This window comes from Stenella coeruleoalba, assembly GCF_951394435.1.
Source record: "Stenella coeruleoalba genome assembly, chromosome: 8".
Taxonomy (NCBI): Eukaryota; Metazoa; Chordata; class Mammalia; order Artiodactyla; family Delphinidae; genus Stenella; species Stenella coeruleoalba.
The window spans coordinates 13796173-13815117 of NC_137154.1; the positions used below are offsets into that span (position 1 = coordinate 13796173).

The 18945-nt window shown below is 54.5% G+C and overlaps 1 protein-coding gene across 9 annotated transcripts in view; it reads left to right on the plus strand.

Moving 5' to 3' along the window:
• The window catches only part of AMBRA1 (autophagy and beclin 1 regulator 1), a 175907-nt gene extending 160384 nt beyond the window's left edge, over window positions 1-15523 (plus strand). For all 9 annotated transcript variants that reach the window (XM_079928471.1, XM_079928478.1, XM_079928479.1 and 6 more), the window contains 3 exons: window positions 5055-5147; window positions 6428-6621; window positions 13948-15523. In XM_079928471.1, coding sequence (XP_079784597.1) covers window positions 5055-5147; window positions 6428-6621; window positions 13948-14432 — 772 coding nt within the window. In that variant the 3' untranslated portion in view covers window positions 14433-15523. The remainder of the gene's footprint in view (window positions 1-5054; window positions 5148-6427; window positions 6622-13947) is intronic.
• The last annotated feature ends 3422 nt before the right edge of the window (window positions 15524-18945 follow it).

An 18945-nucleotide genomic window follows, 5' to 3' on the forward strand; every position in this document is an offset into this window, starting at 1 on the left:
TCTTACAGAGGCAGTGTCTCTGCTCCCAATTTGTCGTGGCCCCACAAGGCTTTTATGTCTACAACCCCAGCCTACATACTTGGTGTGAGTCACAGACATCTCAGCCAGACATGAAGCTGGCTTTGGCCTCTCTTTTCTCCCCATATGTCATCTTCAGCATCCACCGTCTCAGCAAGCTGGAGCCGTCTTGAGCTGCCTGGGGAATTCTCTTACCCACCAGCAACTCAAATCTCTTCCATGACAAGATAGCACTAATGGGCTTCCCTGGTGGCGCAGTGGTTGAGAGTCTGCCTGCCGATGCAGGGGACACGGGTTCGTGCCCCGCTCCGGGAAGATCCTACATGCCGCGGAGCGGCTGGGCCCGTGAGCCATGGCCACTGAGCCTGCGCGTCCGGAGCCTGTGCTCTGCAATGAGAGAGGCCACAACAGTGAGAGGCCCGCATACCACAAAAAAAAAAAGAAAAAAGATAACACTAATGTTTGACACAGCGAACAGCACCGCATCACAGACCAAGTTGTGTTGGACTCAGAGCTAGTTGAGCCTGCCTTTCTGGTGTTGCTGTTTCTTCTGATTTCTTGGGTCGTGTGGGTAAATGCCCCATGCCTTAGGGCCAGTGTTTAAGGGTACCATATAAAATTAAGATGGACATGACTTTGTCCCAAGTTGTCCAAAGCTTCTCCAGTTCTCAGTCACCTTCATTTCTGTACTTTAGGCAGGAAATACTATGAAAAATATTCAGGTAAGTAAGTTTAGACTCACCCGAGGTCTCCCAGCAGATCAGTGACAAAATGAGCCTTCCCAGTTTTCCGATCCAGAGCTCTTTTCTGTAGCTGATTCTTAACGTTTTTTCAATCAAAAACCCCTTTAGAATTCCGACGAAAGCAACATACTCTCTTCCACAGAAGAATATACCGCAAGAACACACAATTTTGTAACTCTTTTAAGACCTCAGGTGAAGAATATAGCTCTAGATCATGTTGAGGCATTTAAGTGGGTCAGGTGATTGATGCAGTGGGAAATGAGAGAGGATAAGTGAGAACATGTACATCTTTTTTAACAGTCTCTGAGTGATCTCCGGCTTCGAACGAGGAGAACAAATAAATAGGGAAGTAGAAGCTCAGGGTTGTTGCCTGCTGCCTGGCCCTGCGTGATGCAGCTCCCTGGCACACCCATTCCCAAGGGCACATGAGCCAGCCAGCCAGCCAGCTGGGCCAAGATTACAGCCCTCCCTCCAAAACAGGTGGTTGTCTGCCTTTGTCTCAGGCACAGGCAGCTTTACCACATTTTGTGCTTTCAATCCTGTTCTTGATTTTTCCTCCATTGTCTTAGCCTTGGCACGCTCTCCAAGCACAAAGACAGAGGTAACAAGCTCCTTGGGCATCTCTTGAAGGTATTAAAACCCCACTTGACAGTAGAAAAAAGCCTAAGGAAACACTCCATCTCTCCAGGCACAGAAATTCTTAGGACAGGTGAGGAGATGGACCACTGGCCCTTCCACCCATATACAGAGCCATTTCAGTGGCTGATAGCCTGGTGTCCCCCCCGCTCCCAGCAGTGAGATGCTCCTTTCTCCTTTGCTCTGCTCTCTGACCCGCCACCCCTCCCAAGCTGCTCCTGTGCCTCTGGCTGTCCGCCAGCCCAGCCAGCCCCCCAACCAGTAACCAGGGTGGGTATGAAGTGCCAGATTGATATGAGGGGCTGCTTGCTCACTTCCGTCTCATAGATCAGCCCTACAAACGGCGGGGTGGGGAGGTGCTGGGAAGACCTCTGAGAGTCAGCTCAGAAGACAGAATTCAGAGACTCATGTCAGAAGAAAAGTAGGCTGGGGGGAATTCCCTGGCGGTCCAGAAGTTAGGACTCGGTGCTTTCACTGCCGAGGAGGGCAGTTCTGTGTGAGAGCGTTTTCACCACCGAGGAAGCCAGACTGGCTCTTAGCTGTGTTCAGGGAGCCCCAAGGGTCCCAGCTGTGAGGAGTCACTGAACCAAGCCCAGAAGCACAGCTCACAGAGGCTGTTGAAGGAAGCCAGGAAGGCTGACCCTGACTGGCCTTCTCATTCTTCTTCACCCCTCTGTGTGTTTGTCTAGCTTCCAGGAAGAACCTAGAGCAAACAGTGGTGACTCATTCATCCTCCCTAAGGTCCAAGGAGGAAGGAGAGGGTTGGGACTGTTCTTTAGCTTACAGATGGAAATAAGCAACACTGAATATTGAACACTTAGAGTTTCATTAGCCAGAGGAGGGTATCTTCAACTCTGTTCCTTGGTACAGTGCCTGGAATTTCAACCAAATCCATGAGCTTGTTGTACTCAAGCTGGTCTGACCATAGAAGGTAGAACAAATCATGGCTGGAATTGGACCTCTTGGTGGGGAGTAGAGAGGATTGGGGTCGGGGGCGGGGGGAGAATGGAATAGGATGTTGATAGCCTCCGTCACTCCTGTTCTGTTTGGCAGTTGATATCCTCAGTAAGTGGCCAGAGTTCATAGCCTGGAGCTGATGGCGCATGCTGCCAGATGGAAAGTGTTGGAGGGACTCTTTGACCATCAGCGTCATGCTGGCAGTCGCAGCTCAGAGAGTGTGCCTTCAGGTGGCCTTTTCTCTGAGATGGGAAGGAAGGTGCCTGGTCACGCAATACATGGTTTGGTATAGGTTTGGTGTGAGCAGTTTGTTGTCACTAACCAGCCCTGGGTAGCAGGAATTACAGACAAAGGATTTGGCGGGGACCCACGTGGTATTGCCACCTGTCAATAAATCTTGACAAGTTCGTAAATCAGAGACTCCCTGGCAGCTGGCTTCATGTGGTGCCTCATGCAGCCAAGATTTGCTCATCAAAAATGGCAGTGGCGGCTTTGTTTGCTGGGGGCCTCTGCTTTTGTTTCTGGTCATTTGCCTCTTCCCTCACGTAAGGGCTTCTCTCACCTCTGCTCTCCAATGCCCTGTTGTTCTCAGACAACCCTCACAAAAATAGCTGAGTATCTGGTGACTCAGCTCCCTGTGGTCTCGAGGAGAAACAGCAGCTCGCTGAGATCCAGGAAACATGGCCCGCCACCTCCTGTGCGGCTGTGGGAGTGGCGGTGGCGGAGATTCGGGTTGAGGTGTCCCGGCTCAGGGTGCTGACCTCAGTCCTGGCCCCCGGGCTGACCGCAGGTGTTGTTACCCTGAACTTTAATTCTTTATTGATGTTCTTTCAGAGGGCTCGTCTGAAGATCACACCAAATCTGCCCTCTAAGAGGAGTTGGGAGGGGTTTAGTCCAGAACAGGGAGAGGAAGAGTACTTTTGTTTGGCTGTGGCTCTTTCCCACAGGTAAAGCCTAATCCTCAGAATCTTAGTGCCCCTCTAGTGATGGATTTGGGGTCCCAGTGCCTAGGCCCGTTTCCTTTCACCTGAGGTAGCACAGCCTCCTGACATGCAGTCGCTCACCGTGCAGGCCCCATCAGGCCCCTGCCCTATCCAATCCTCACATTTAGGAAGGAATCACCTTACGTCACCCCCCCACAACTCATCTTTTCCTGGCTAATCCTCACAACCCACTGACTTTCATTTGTTTGCTCTTTATTGAAGAAGTTCTGTCGTTAAAGGAAGGTGACCTCAGCCTCTAGGTTAAAAAGCTGGCTTCCGTTGGAGCTTTTCTTAGTCAGCTCAAGACGGGGTGGCTTAATCACCAGAAATTTATTTTCTACCATCTGGAAGCTAGAAGTCTGAGATCAGGTGCTGGCATGGTTGAGTTCTGGTGAGGACTCCTTTCCTGGCTTGCAGACAGCCACCTTCTCACTGTGTCCTCACATGATGGAGAAAGAGAATAAGATCTCTCTCTCTCCTTATAAGGCCAGAGTCCTTTTGGGTTAGGGTCCCAGTCTTATGACTTCATTTAACCTTAATTACCTTCTAAAGACCCTATCTCCAGATACAGTCACTTTGGGGGTAGGGTTTCAACATGTGAATTTGTGGGGGATTCAGTCTATAGCAGAGCTCTTCAAGCACATGTGCATGCCCTGTCCCTCTTAGGAGCAGAGCTAGCTTTTTTGAGTATCTCCTACAATCTCTACATAGACACTGGAGTTCTCATCAAAGGGCTCAAAGACAGCTGTTTCCCAACTCTTATCCCTCTTCCTTCACCACCGTCAGCAGCACCCCACCGTCAACCATGTGCTTGGTGCTAGGTAGCTGTCTTGCATTTTGGGACCCACCACTGGCAGCCAGGCTTGCTGCCTGAGGTGGCACATCAGTACAGAAAGATAAGAGGCCACTGCTTCCCTTCTGGCAGTTTTGCCTGCGTGAGGTTGGAAGAAACTGCTTGATACTCCATTGCAGGGAAAGAAGGAACCAGGAGAAGGTTGGCAGCCCAGAGAACTTGATGGCTAGAAGCTCTTCTCTCTGCTGTCAGCAGTCCAGCCCATTGCTGCTGCAGTTTTTCTCCTCCCTCCCCCAGGAGAAGTTTGTGAGCCCTCCCTGGTCATCTTCAGCTCTCCCAGTTGCTTGTCCAGCCTCTACGTGGCAGAGGAGCCGCTAGGGCCAAAATAGAAAGAGATGTGGGCCTCTCTGGCTCAGCAGGAGCTTTTTCCTGCTTAGACTTCTGAGCTCCAGGCAAAGTAAAAATGTAAAGGTGCCCTCATTTTCCTTTCTCCTGACCCCGTGGCTGTAGGGAAGACCCAATGGTGAGAGCCTGCACTCTCTGTTTCTGAGCACTAAGCACTCCCTTTAGACAGGGCTGTCCGTGGCACCTGGTATCTCCAGGGCCATCTTAGCTCCTTTCTCATATGTCTGAAGTACACGCAGAACTCACTGCCTGACTGGCATGGCTATTTTTTAGCTCTTCCTTAGCCCCAAAGAGGAGCCAGTTAGGCTCTGGGGGATGGAAGAGGCTAAAGCCACCACTCCAGGCTTTGGGGCTGTTGGAGATTTGTCTGGTCTGCTCTACACTGAGCATCCTGATGCAGGAATATCTTTGGTCCTGGCCTCAGCCCAGCCCCAGGAGAGGAAGGAGGGAATTGCAAGGAGTTCTGACCGTTCCGTATCTAATGCCTTCCACCTTTTCTCCTTCCCAACTGATTTTCAGGGCCTTAAACTCTGGTGTTGAGTACTACTGGGACCAGCTGAATGAGACTGTCTTCACTGTTCACTCCAGCAGCCGAAGCAGTGAGAGGCCTGGGTGAGTTTGTGAAAGAGGAGGCCCGCCCTCCCTTCTGCAACCAGTGGGCTCTGGAGCAGTGCCCTCAGACTGTGCTCCAGGGCTCTGTAGCTGCCCGTCCTCAACCAGAGCAGCTCCTCTTTGATCTGCTTCATGCGTTGAGCTTTTGCATGTGATTTTGTTCGAGAAGAGTGTTTCATGGCTAAGAAAGAGAACAGAACCTCTGCCCTCAGAGCCTTGATTTAAGACAGGCTAGGACACCGTCTAGCCCTCTCATTCTGGCATGGTATCTGGGCGAGCTGCGGTGAGGAGAAAGGAGTGGACACTGGAGAGGGATGCCCTCCCTAGGAAATTGCTTGTGGGCAGTCTCCCACGTGACCCAGGCCTCAGGGTCCAAGCTGCCCAGAGCTGCAGCCCTGGGACAGACCCTCCCCAGGAGCCAGTGAGAGAGTAGGAACCTGGTACTGATCCTCTCATCACTTAATTCATTAACGAAGACTGGAACATTTTGAGAAAAAGTCCTGGGTCAATGATAAAGCCAAAGCAGTCACTGCTTCCTAGAGGGAGTACAGGGCACAGCCGGAGGAGTAATCCCCAGAAGCAGCTACAAATAGGAGTGGCTGGTGACTGTCTTGAAAGTCCTGGGCTCCCTCTGCTGCCGGCTTGAGCTGTCCTGAGGGTCAGTGCCTAGGAAATGCCCAAGGAAGGGGGCGTATAGCTTGGGGCCTGGGCCTTACTCATTGGCAGCTGGCGCTCCCTGCTTTTAAGGGTCTATTTTCAGAAGGCCCCGAAGGAGGATCCCAGAGCAGCCTCACAGGAGTCCTGGTGCTTCTCCTCCAAAGTGGAGATTCAGTGGCAGTTCCAAGAATTTAAACTGGAATCTTGTCAGCATATAGTTAGAAGGAAGGAAAAGCTAAAGAGAGAAAGGGCCCTCTTGGGCTGCTCACCCTTTTTCCCATGGAGCTCAGCTAGTGGCTTCCCGAATCTAAGGAAGCGTCTTTTAAGATCAGCCATCTCTACCTCCCCAGAAAGGCCCTCGTTGTTTGAGTGACTGGACCAGCTGGGTTTGCAAAACTGGACGGTTCTGCGCCTCCTTTCATTGTCCCGGGGTGTGGACTGATCTGGAGGAGAAAGGACACAGGCGAGTTCACCGCCATCGGGAGGCAGCCGCGGGAGCGGGCCTCTCAGCCTGCAGGCCCTGGTCCAGGCTGTGCCCTGGGGATTGGCATGGAGCACGCGGAGCTGTGTGTGGTGTGCTGTCCCCAGCCCTGCCCGACTCCGCTCTGCCTTTCTCTCCGTAGCACCAGCAGAGCCACATGGAGGACAGACAGAGACATGGGCCTGATGAATGCAATTGGGCTGCAGCCCCGGAACCCCACCACCTCAGTGACGTCTCAGGGCACCCAGACTCTGGCCCTTCAGCTGCAGAATGCCGAAACACAGACAGAGAGGGAGATCCAGGAGCCGGGGACAGCAGCTTCAGGTCCTGGTGAAGGTAGGAGCCATGTAACACTAGAGGGGAAATGAGGCCGGGAGAGTGGCGTGGGGTGGGGGCTGGGACCATTCTCACCCCTCCCTGAGGCTCCCGGCCCCTCCACACGGACAGCTGGTGCAGGGCGAGCACCACTGCTGTCAGGGTGAGTGCCCCTCACATGGTGGTGCCTCCTCGGGCAGGAAGGTCATTCCCCTGATCTGGGTCACTTCTCCGGCAAGCCGAGCTGCTCTCACAGCTTTGCTCAGTCCCACCAAGGACCCTCATCTCCTTATCCTCTAAAACTTGGAGGACCCAGGGTGTTCTTCCAGAGAGAGAGCACAGAGAGTCATCTAGATAGAGAAGGCTCCCTGCTGTGAGCTCTCGTTCCAGAGACATGCACCCCAGGCCTCGGGCTTCCAGGACCACGCCACAGGGTAGCTTGTCTCCCCCTGCTGCCAGCCTGGCGGAGTCGGGACTGCCACAGGTGAGGCCCTCACACACCTGTGCTTCATGGCCATTTTGACTGCAGCCTGGCACGCAGTCAGCCCCTTCCTCTCACCTATTGCAGGTGTGGCTCAGCCAGCTCCGCCCTGGCTCTGCGCTGGCCTCACACTGCTAAGAACCAATTAGCACTTCCCAGCGGTAGCGCTCGAACCCCTTTGGAGTGTGTTGGCAGCTGTGTTAAATAGGCTGTTCTCGCTCAGTCACTGTCCTTACCCCCTACCCCAGCCCCTGGCTGCTCCAGGCTCCAGACAAGGCAGCCTCCAAACAGACCCACATTTCCTAGGTCCGTGTTAAGCCATTTGCTCAAGAGAGACCATGAGAAGAGAGGACAGGTGTGCATCGGGCAAGGAGTAACTAATCTGCCTGTGTCACCTCCAGGGAACAGCTTTCCAAACTGCAGCCCCCCAGCAGGGCACTGTCCCTGTCGCTGCCATGAACTGACACTTTTTACAGTTAAGTCCCTTCTTGGTCTGTGGCCCAGGCCACCTCCTACATCTGTTGGGTGGAAACCCCTTGGTGTAGAGGTAGCGGCTGCAGCAGCCCAACACAGCTCCGAGCCTCACTGAAGAGGAGAGAGCTGGAGCTCCTCCAGCCAACCCCAGGCGGAAGTCCTTGTCTGAGGCGGCCCCCCTGCCGCGATCTCGTGGCCGTTTACTGACTGTCTCCCGTGCATCAGCCGCTGGGGTTGCAAAGACAGATAGGCCTTGGTCCTTCCCCAAGGAACTGGACGTCTAGACAGGGAGGCAGGCACCCAGCAGGTAATTGCTTCACACGATAAGGACCTCGGGGCCACGGAGGAGGGGGGCCCAGCTCCCAACTGTGGGGCTCGGGGAAGGCTTCTGGAGGAGGCGACCCTGAGCTGAGTCTTCAAGGATAAGTAGGAAAATGTCAGGCCAAGTGGGATGGGGGCAGGGGGCAGGCATTCCTGGCGGAGGGGACAGCAGCTGCAAGGGCACCAAGTTCAAAAACATTACCATCTGCACCGAGGACCACTCACTAGTGGGCCCTTGTTCCTGGCCTGTCATCGCATGTTGAGACTGAGGCTGGATGAGCAGGAAGGGCAGATTACAGGGATCTGGGTCAGAAGTGAGGCCTTCAGCCTGAAAGTGAAGTGCAGGAGGGGCTCCCCACTTGAGGAGAAGAGCATCCACCGGTGTTTTCACCTCCCAAAGAAGCCTCTGATATTTCTTGATTAGCATCAGCTTATTTCTGGCCTCCAGTCAATTATAAGTTCCTTTCTTCCTGTTTCAGGATGCGGATGATGGGCTGGCAGGAGGAAGGAGGTTCTGTTTTCCAGTTTGAGACCAGAACCTGATTCTCTCCCAGTCTCTCCCTGCAAAGTAGAACAGGTGGTGGAGGGTGAGCCCTTCAGAGGCCAGAGGCACTCTTCAGCAGAGGCAGCAGTTGAATAGGCTGTTCTCTAGAACGGGAGCCTGGGCAGGGTGGTTCAGGATGGCTCGCTGCATCTGTCTGGCCTGGTGAACTTTGCCTGGAGCTCTGGACCTCCAGCTCTGAAAGGGACAGCATCATAGTCCCTTTCAGAAAACCCCACACCTAGAAAGAAGTATGGGGAGAAGATGTGTGGGGCATTGACCAGTGGGTGTGACTGGCCAGGCTTGTCCCTCCTGGGGCCAGGAGCGTTGTTCTGAGGTGCTTACCCCACTGACCACTGTCCACTACTGCCGCTCTGGTAGGGGGACCAGGAATCAAGAGTCTTCTTGGGCTCAGACTTCCTTCCTGGTCCGCTTTCCCCATCTAGCAGGCAGACACAGCAGCTACACACACACACACGCACACAGACACACAGAGACACACACACAGACAGACACACAGAGAGACACACACACACACACACACACACACACACACACACACACACACACACCCCACCCCCCACCCACCCCACCCCGCCTTCTGTCTCCCAGTTGGCAAAACTACTAAAGGAAACCGCTCTGGGCTTAGCTAGAAGGTGGGGCTGGGGCTGCTTGGGGGGTACCCCCTCTGCACCCCTCCACACACCAGGGCCCAGTCTATTAGTCTGGGCAGCCAGCTCCACTTGTGGTATTTACCATTCTGTGGCCTGCCCCTCCCCTGGCCCTTTCCCACTGGTTAGCACTGAGGGGTCCCAGGCTACTCATTTTCATGTTCTATGAGAATTTTATTAAAATCTATTCAGTTCTGTCTAGGACTTCCCGGAAGAGCCCTCCACAGGGGGAGTTTGCAGGTGTTGGCTTTTTTACTTGTCCAGCTTTAAAGCTTCCCTACCCTGTCACTCAGAAAGGGAGGGGAGGCATTCCCTGGGCTCACTGTTTGCTCCCAGCTCTGATACAGTGCCTGCCTGGCACACAGTGGGTGCTCAAGAAGTGTGTGGAATGAATGAATTGAGCAGAGGCAAGGCCCTGCCTCCGAGCTTGGCTGTGCTGCACTATTTGGGGAGCCCATGGCTCTGCCTCTGACCACTGAGAACGGTTGCTTGGACCTTTTTGTTGTCTGGTGAAGATGACAGACCAGCTGGGCCAGGGAAGAGCAAATGTGAAAAGGGAAGGAAAGGGTGCCCCCTGAGGTCAGGAAGGGCAGCTCCTCCTCTGATGCAATCTGGCTTCCCTCTTCTGGGCAGTGAAACCCCCAGAACTGGGCATTATGGGAAGTTACTGATCCCATTCTGGCCTCTGTATCCAGAACGTACCTTAGAACTTGCCAAGGAAATGATCTCATGTCAACACTAAATCAGTTTACCATTTTTCAGAGACAAAAAGAAATGCTTTTGCTACAGGGAAGGAGACAGCAGAATTAACCCCTGTGGCCGCCACTGCTCCTGGAGCTAATAGCTTGGATCCCTAGCCATGGCTGCCACTTCTCTCAGGCCCCAGTGTGTTTTCCTCTTGAAGAATGTGCTGGCTGCCTACCTTGGCTCGCAGCCTTGACTTAGAGCTCCCAAGAGACAAGCACAGCTCACAGCTCTCTAGGCTGAAGCTACCTACACCCAGCCCTGAGGAAATCGTTTGTGTATACATTTTAAACTCTTCTATCCCATCTTTTGTGAGTACTTACTTTATGTCTAGTATTGTATTAGGCACCATGAATCCACAGGTATTGCAAAGGGAATCTGATTCAGAGATGAAGCCATGTCTCTACCCTCAAAAATAAGTCCAGAAAGGAAACAGACATATAACTGTGTCCCCATAGCAAAAGGGTAACATGTGACTGGTTTTCAGAAGCCACCTTAAGTCTGGAACGCCTGTAGGCAGCCTGGGAGCCCTTTATTCACCCACACATTCGACAGGTAGATGCCAAGTGCAAGCCCAAAGATGAATAAAACTTAGTCCAAGACCATCAGGAACTTAGAGCCCAGAGGGAGAGGACTCTGACGCAGAGAAGTGTGGGTCACTGTGGGGCCCAGAGCAGGAGCAGCCACTCCCAGGTGGGGACCTTGGAAGGCAGGGTGAGGGAGGTGGTACTTGTGCTGGCCCTTGTAAACAAATGGACTTCGGATGTGGGGAAATGGGCAGGTGCGTGGCAGGTAGAACACCCACAGTGTGTGCAGGCAGGGGCGCTGGGCACACAGCAGCGCTGAGTCTCTGGGTTCAGGAAGGGGGATGGTCAGGGAAACAGCTAGGACCTGACCAGAGAGGGCCTTTAAATGTCACGGTGAGAACCTTAACTACTTGAGGACTCTTGGAGCTGCTGGGTTTTGAACCGAGTATGGACTTAACCAGAACTCAGTGGATCAGAGCTGAATTAGAATGGTAATAGCAGCAGCATGGAGGCTGGGTGGAAAGGGGAGAGAGAAGCAAGAAGACCATTTAGGAAAGACAGCCACAGTTGCGGTGAGAGGTGGCCAGGCCTGGAGCCACTGGCACAGTGAGAAAGGACAGGAGGTCCCAGACCCGAGTGCCAGCAGCAGGGCAGGGCCTAGCTGTGACAGCTCCCCTAGGGCCCCAAGGCAGACCTGCCCCGCCCCTCAAAGTGATCTACAGGAAAAGAGCTGATAGTTCACCGGGCACAGAGCCCAGCCCACTGAGCTCCAATGCCAGCAGGCCGTGGGCCAGCCTACTGCATACCCCAGGCCGGGCTGGGGAGGCCCTCAGTGCATAGCGTTCTTGGAGAACTGTGGCAGTGGCAGCACAGGGAGGTCCCCATGGGCCCTCTCCAGGTCGCCCTTTTGGCTCACAGGGTAGAAGCTGTGCTGGCACCAAAGCCCTAGGTTGACCTTTCCTCTTACCCCTACCCACTGCTGAACAGCTTTTCCCTTGAGAGAAGTACTCTGAGAGCCCTTCAGGTTCTCTCTCCTTCTGCCCTGGGAGTTGGCACTGAGCTGTCTGAGGGGGAAGCACGTAAGGGCAGCTTGCCTTGAGGGGTTGGAGGTGGGAGGGTAGAATTTACTAGAAAATGTGGAGAAAAGCAAGCTGGACATAAGTGAGAGCCCAGGCGGAGTCCCTACTCAGTGCTGGGGGGGAACTGTCTCACTGAGACCCAGAGGAAGAACTACCAGCACATACCTGCCAAGCACTTGCAAGGAGGGAAGAGATCTAACGGGACTTCGATGCAGCTAAGCTGCAGAACTGGCTGCCTGGAAATCCAGCTCTGACAAGGTGAGTAGAGAGAAGGCACTGGACAGTGTGGGAGCAAAGAAAGTCTTGCAAAGATAGCTGTTGACAACAAGTACCCCCCCAAAAATTCAAACGTCACCATCAAAGCTGCCCAGACTGCAGAATCCCAAAGTGGCCAACAGGTAGCCAAAGGAAACAAATCCGTACATAGTTTGGTAGAGCAGCCCTGGCAGCCTGGGAGCCTTGATCATAGTTGCCCACAGGCTTGGACTGCATGTCTGCCCAGTGGGGGCTGAACACAGGCTGGAGGAAGGTCCCTCAGGGTGGGGCTCTTCCTGCAGAGTCCAGGTTATTCACAACAGCCACCATTGACTGAGCACCCGCTGTGTGTCAGGTGTGTAACAGGCATTATCTCATTCCCTCTACCCGGCACCTTGCAGGTTGGATGTTTCATCCCTCTTTTGCAAGTCAGAAAATTGAGGGGTACTTCCCTGGTGGTCCAGTGGTGAAGAATCCGCCTTCCATTGCAGGGAGACACGGGTTCAATCCCTGGTCGGAGAACTGAGATCCCACATGCCATGGGGCAACTAAGCCCTGATGCCACAACTACTGAGCTCGCGTGCCTCAACAAGAGAGCCCGCGTGCCTCAACAAGAAAGCCCGCACGCCACAACTACAGAGCCCACATGACCTGGAGCCTGCACGCCACAGCTAGAGAGAGAAAACCCGCATGCCACAACTGCAGAGAAGCCCATGCACCACAGCTAGAGGAGCCTGCACACCGCAATGAAAGATCCCGCGTGCCTCAACGAAGATCCTGCGTGCTTCAGCTAAGACCTGACGCAGCCAAAAAAAAGATAAAGAAAAGAAAACAGGAATGTGGGTGTCAAGGGACTTATCCTAGGTCACACAGCTAGTGAGTGGCAGAACTAAGGTCTGAGCCAAAGCCTTGTCTGCTCACAGACAAGGGAATACTCAGGCTTTGGGGGAAAGAGCAGAACCTTCTCTCTTCCTCCCTAGAGGTGCAGACTGAAGCCTCAGGCTGGGGCAGTTGTCTGCCTCTAGCGAAAAATGAGGGTATCAGGCATCCAGCCCCGGGAGAACAGTATGTGGGAAATAACTTGGGAAAGTTGGTGAGTAAAGTGGGACAAGAGGAGAAGACAGAATGCCTTCTAGAGAACAGTTAAAAATCGTCTTCCTCGTGTGCTTTTAGGAAGTGACATAAACAGAACAATGAAGAGAGAGCACAGCTTTGAAACGGAGCAGAGCAGACCATTTGCCTTCTAGCCACACCCCGTACAGTGCCCTCGCTTTCCAAAGACCAGGCAGTGCCCCCTGTTCCAGGGCCAGGTCTGCCAGGTTACCCAAGACAGGGAGGAGCAGACACAGCCAGCTGTCTGGGTTGCCTGCATTAGCTGCATGACCAGTCTGCCTGTGGTATCCAGAGGGTTAAAACCAGACTCCCAGCTTCTGGTCCAGCCCTGCCTCTTAACCAGCTGAGCAGCCTCGGCCACCTAGGCCTCAGTTTCACCACCTGTAAAACAGAAGTATGAATTACGATTGTTTGGGGAGTCTTATCTAGTTTTCAAGTCCCTGACTTCTTCTTTTTTTTTTTTTTTTAATATCTTTATTGCAGTATAATTGCTTTACAATGCTGTGTTAGTTTCTGCTGTTCAACAAAGTGAATCAGCTATATGTATACATACATCCCCATATCCCCTCCCTCTTGAGCCTCCCTCCCACCCTCCCTATCCCACCCCTCTAGGTCATCACAAAGCATCGAGCTGATCTCCCTGTGCTATGTAGCAGCTTCCCACTAGCTATTTTACATTTGGTAGTGTATATATGTCCATGCCACTCTCTCACTTCGTCCCAGCTTACCCTTCCCCCGCCCATGTCCTCAAGTCTGGTCTCTACATCTGCATCTTTATTCCTGCCCTGCCACTAGGTTCATCAGTACCATTTTTTTAGAGTCCATATACGTGCTTTAGCATACAGTATTTGTTTTTCTCTTTCTGGCTTCACTCTGTATGACAGACTCTAGGTCCATCCACCTCATTACAAAGAACTCAGTTTCGTTCCTTTTTATGGCTGAGTAATATTCCATTGTATACATGTGCCACCTGTTCTTTATCCATTCGTCTGTCGCCTGACTGATTCTTGAAGTGAGGGATTGGCCCTCTTCTTGTTTCTGCTTTTAGCTAGAATCCCCCAGTTACTACTAGCGGTGGCCTGCCTGACTCAGAGGCCCAGGCCAGCAGTTAATTCCCTCCCTTCTGCTTTGTGCCTTCCAGGTGAGGGCTCGGAGTACGGTGCCAGTGGGGAAGATGCTCTCAGCAGGATCCAGCGACTGATGGCGGAAGGGGGCATGACAGCCGTGGTGCAGCGGGAGCAGAGCACCACCATGGCCTCCATGGGTGGTTTTGGCAACAACATCATCGTCAGCCACCGTATTCACCGCAGCTCCCAGACGGGCACCGAGCCTGGGGTCGCGCGCGCCCCCTCGCCCCAGCCCTCCACCTCTCGGGGACTGCTCCCAGAAGCTGGGCAGCTGGCAGAGCGAGGCCTGAGCCCCCGGACAGCCTCCTGGGACCGGCCTGGTACCCCTGCACGGGACCCACCCCAGGCAGCCCTGCCCACCTCCTCCCCCGTCCCCCTTCCCAGCACTGAGGGACCAGCCCTGCACTGCGACCTCACCAATAACAACCACCTTCCCGATGGTGGGGGCAGCAGCCTGGGGGAGGCTGCGGGCCCCAGTGGGGAGCCACGGAACAGGTAGAGACGTGTGTGCACTGGTGCCTCCCCTCGAACCGCTGAGCAGAAACCGGACCTCACAGCTGACTGGGAACTGTATGCACAGAAGAGCCGCGGGCTGCGGAAACAGGAAACAGGAGCAAGAGGGTGGGGGGTTGAGAGGGAGTCCGAGTCAGCCAGCGTGAGGCAGTCAAAGGGGCAAGGCTTGCCTCCGGGGACTAGAACCTTCTAGGATCTGGAGCCCAGGGGAGCCACAGGCTGCTGCGCTCAGTGTGAATGGAGGTGGAAATGGGTATCCCTGCCATGAACCCCCCTTTCTCCTGGAAACAAGGCTCAAGGGACTCAGCCCTGGGCAGAGAGCCCTCAGAAGGGTGAATAGTCTTCCAGATCTGGGCCAAACCATCCTGGACGGTGGCCAGTGGGCCAGCTTCTCCCTGTTCACCTGTTGTGCAGGCAGAGCCACTAGGAGCCCTAGTGCAGGAGGAGCGGCCTGGCTCCCAGAAATCAGCTCCATTTCTGAGCCTTCCAGAGCTTCAAGCTTCTCTTGATCATCTTACCCCACAGAGACCACAGTCAGGGGTCAGGCCAGGCCTCCAGATTCCTGAGGACAGGGACTTCCTGCACTTACTGTTGGGGAACAACCATGGAGTGAATGGGGCAGCCTGCTTGCCTGAGACAGGATGGGGTCAAGGGATGGTGGGCAGGTCCTCGCTCAGGAGTGGGGGGTGTAGGCTGGCCAGCCCCCAGCGCTTGTCCACCAAGCTCCTCCTTCCCCACCACCCCCCAAGGCCCTCAGAGCAGCACCTGTGGGTGTCAGTATTAGCTGAGCCTAGGCCAAAGCCAGCCCAAGGCTGGGGGAGGGGATGAGACTCCAGGTCAGAATGTGAGGTCTTGGTCTGTGATTTAAGGTGTTGCATGTGGAATCTTGAACTGTACATGTAGTTTCTAGTGGAGAAATCGAGGCTCTGATTATTTTGTTTTTAGTATGAAAATGTGATTTCTTTTCTGTTCGTAACTCATCATAGAAACATTGTGGTGGGAGGAGAGGGGATAGTCTGACTGCTAATGAGGGAAACACCAAAGATCTACATCATTAAAATGATGACATGCCCCTCACCAGTCTCCTCTCTGTTTGTTTCCATGGGGGTTGCGGGGGTGGGGTAGTGTTGGGGGGCTGGGAGAGGACATTGAACTGAGCCGCCCTGGTTCTCCCAGGCACTGTTTCTGGTACTGCTGTCCTCCTAGGTGGGGAGCCCCGTGATGCCCCAGCAGAAGCCACTCAGGTAAGGGCTGCCACCTCTGCTTCATGCTGCGTCTGTGTGCCTTCACCTCCTGCTTCCCAGGGGCCTGCTAAGGACTGGAGCAACCTTCACAGTGACAGGTGGGTAGGTAAGAATGATCTAAGGTTGCTCGTCGTGATTGCTTCCTACCCAGGATGATGGGCCTGGAGTGAAGATGTAACTGGCCAGAAAGCTAGCTCCCCTGCAGTCCTGGGAAAGCACCCATAATGGGTGTCTGGGTGAGCCAGCAGGGAGCTTGGCCTTATCTACAGGCATCCCCCAAAGATGCCATTTGCTGGCTGCTCAGGTTTCCCTTTACTTTGTGTCAGTACAGCGCTGAGGGGTGTGCTGTGGTCATGGGCCTTGGACACTTAGTTTTAAGTCAGTTAGAAAGCGGAAGAAGGATGTTTGACCCTGCTCTCACAGAGGCATACAGGGAAATCAGAGCCACCGCAGGACTTTTTGCCAGCAACAAGTACTTCTTGAGTAACTTTTGTGTGCTCAACTCTGTCCCAGACACTATGGGGCATACAGAAGTATAGGTTCTGCCCCAGCAGAGGCAAAACCAAAAGATAAATGGGCAGGCAAATAATACAAAACACTGTTAAGAGTTATATGGTGAGGAACACTAGAATTTTTTGGAAAACTATTATATTACAGCACACTCTGGACTAAGACACATCAGCTGTGAGACCTTGGGCAGGCCACTTGCCTTTTCTCTTGCTTCATTTTCTCCCTCTAGGAGGCAGGGCTTTTACTCTGCAACCTCTTAAAGTTAATTCCAGCTCTGTAAGACAAGGCCTCCTTGAAGAGGTGAGGTTTGAGCTACGCATTAAAGGATGAAAAGAGAAGGGCGCCCACTGCAATGCGTGACCTCCACCCACATACTGCCCCCAGTGGGAGGAAGAATTACATGGTCCATGATTGGGGACTATGTTGAATGTAAACCGTGTGCCAAGGATTCAGTGTTTATTATCTCTCAGTCCTTAGCACAAAACGCCTCTGAGGTGGGTACTGGTACACCCAGATCACACAACTAAATGGTGGAGCCAGGGTTTGAACCCAGATGGGACCCTGACGTATTCTGTTACTTTGAAAAAGGGGGTATGAGGAGGCTTTGTGGATGAAGTGACCCAAATTCAGTCCTGCCTGGCCTCGCCTCTGTCCTTACTGGCCAAGGATGAACCCAGCCCCTGCCTGTTGGAGGCCCCTGTCAACACATTCCGTCCCCATACCAACCTCTTTCCTTAGAAAGCCCTTGCTGTGTGGGTAGAGCCTCCCCAGTAGGGCCTTCATGGGCCCCCTTGCATATCATGATGAGGTTATGGGGCCAGCGGGGCAGAGCTCAGCAATCCCCTTGGAGATGAGGAAATAGGTTCAGAGCAGTTCTGTGGACCCAAGATGTCTATGGACCCAGTTGGATCAAAGAGAGTACAGACTAAACCAGGTCCCCTGGTTCCTGTCTCAGCTCTCCACGTTCTGGGATTGGGGGAGGCCAAATGCCCTACACCATAGTAGGGATTTTGGAGAAACTGGAGCAGGTTTGCCTGACAGCTTCTGGAAGAATTCAAGGCAGTGGTTGGAGACATTTCTAGTGATAAGTTTCTGTGGCCTCCAGTGGCCTTGCTTGTTTCCCCATCTTACAGTTATAAGTGTCTGGCCTTCTCCCAGCCTGTGTGCGTGTGTGCACACACACTTTCACCCTCCTAGGAGGACCACCCCTCTCCTGGACCCTAGGAGGGATATGAAAAAGGGAAACCAGTGAGTACAGACTGTCATCTAATTGTCATATGAACCAACCAAGCCTGTTTCCTCATCTGTGAAGTGCGAGCAAAAACAATAGGGCTTTTTCATCCTTTGGTTATGAGAATCATGGGAGCCCAGATCGTTCATGTAAAGGACCATGGCTTCTCACTGCAGCCGACTGCCAACTCCAGCCGTCGCCTTGGGGAGCGTTAGGACCCGACCTCTGCCTCATTGTTCAGCACAGAAGGCTCCACACCAAGAGCCCCAAAGGGCTGCCTCTTGCCTGAGTTCCCGCCCCTTCTCTGGCAGCTCCTGCTGCCTCCTGCACTGGTGCGGCCTCCACCTCCCCCGCACACACAGCCCCCCGCCCAACCCTTGGGGGAGGGTGGAGGAGGGGCGGGACTTGAGTTGATTTTCCAAGAGAAGAACCCATCCGTCTTAAGGTTAATTGGGTGTTTGCGCTCAGACAGTTTGGGGTGACAGGCCCGGGCGTTGTGGGAGCGAGTCGGACCTTGACCGGCCCGAGGAAGGGCCGTCTCAGAGGGAGGCAGAAACGCTGGAGCCTGGGCAGGCGGAGCAGAACCCCCAAGGTCAGGGCAGAGGTGGAGCTCTCCGAGGTGCTGAAGCCTCCCTGCTCTCAGTCCGGCGAGCGCCCCAGCGGACCCTCCTGCTCGGTGCAGGCAAGGCCCCAAGTCCCAAGGCTCCGGCCCGCGTGGTTCCCGGACACTTCAAGAGACCAGCAGCTCGCCCTCTGGGGTCTCGTTCCGGGCTCCGCTCCAGGTGACCTTGGGCACTCGGCTTTCCCGCACAAGCATCGGTGAACCTGCCCTCCAGGCCGCGGCTGGATGAGCGGCGCGTTCTTTCCCGGGGCTGGAGAAAGGGTGCGCACCCACTCCCCGTTGGAGCGCGGGAGCAGGGAACAGGGCGGCAGGAATGGGGGGCGGGCGGGGTTGTGTGCGATGAGCCGGCTCCTCTCTCCCTGGGGACCGTTGCCTGGCTTCTCTCTCCAGCTCCTTCCCAGGCCCCGACGGCGCCCCTCTTCTGTGGCTGCCCGGTAGCTAGTACGCAGCCTCGAGGCTCGAAACTGCCGGCCCTCGGCTCTCTGCCCCGACGGAACCGGGGCGGCAGAGCCTACCCCAGCCACCCATAACCTCCTGTTGGGGTCAAACACTCGCGCCTCCGTGGTCCAGCTGCGAGCCGGGCAATATAAAGAGTGAGGTCCGGGCGGGGCGCGAGACCACCTACGGGTCCCGGGGGCTTGGTCAGAGCGGAGATGGGAACGCAGCCAGACGGGGCTGCCAGCTCCCTTCCCAGCCCACGAGGGGGCGCCGCGTCCCCATGACAACGCGGACACCCCACCCCACCCCCCAGCCTCCCGGGAGGGCAGCGCCCCCCGCTAAACAGCACTGGTGACCGTGGGCGGTGCCCCCATAGTGCCCGAGTGGAGAGCTGCCGGCCGGCTCCAGGGAGGGGCGCGCGTAGCTGGGGTCCCCGACGCCCGGGGTGGTGGCC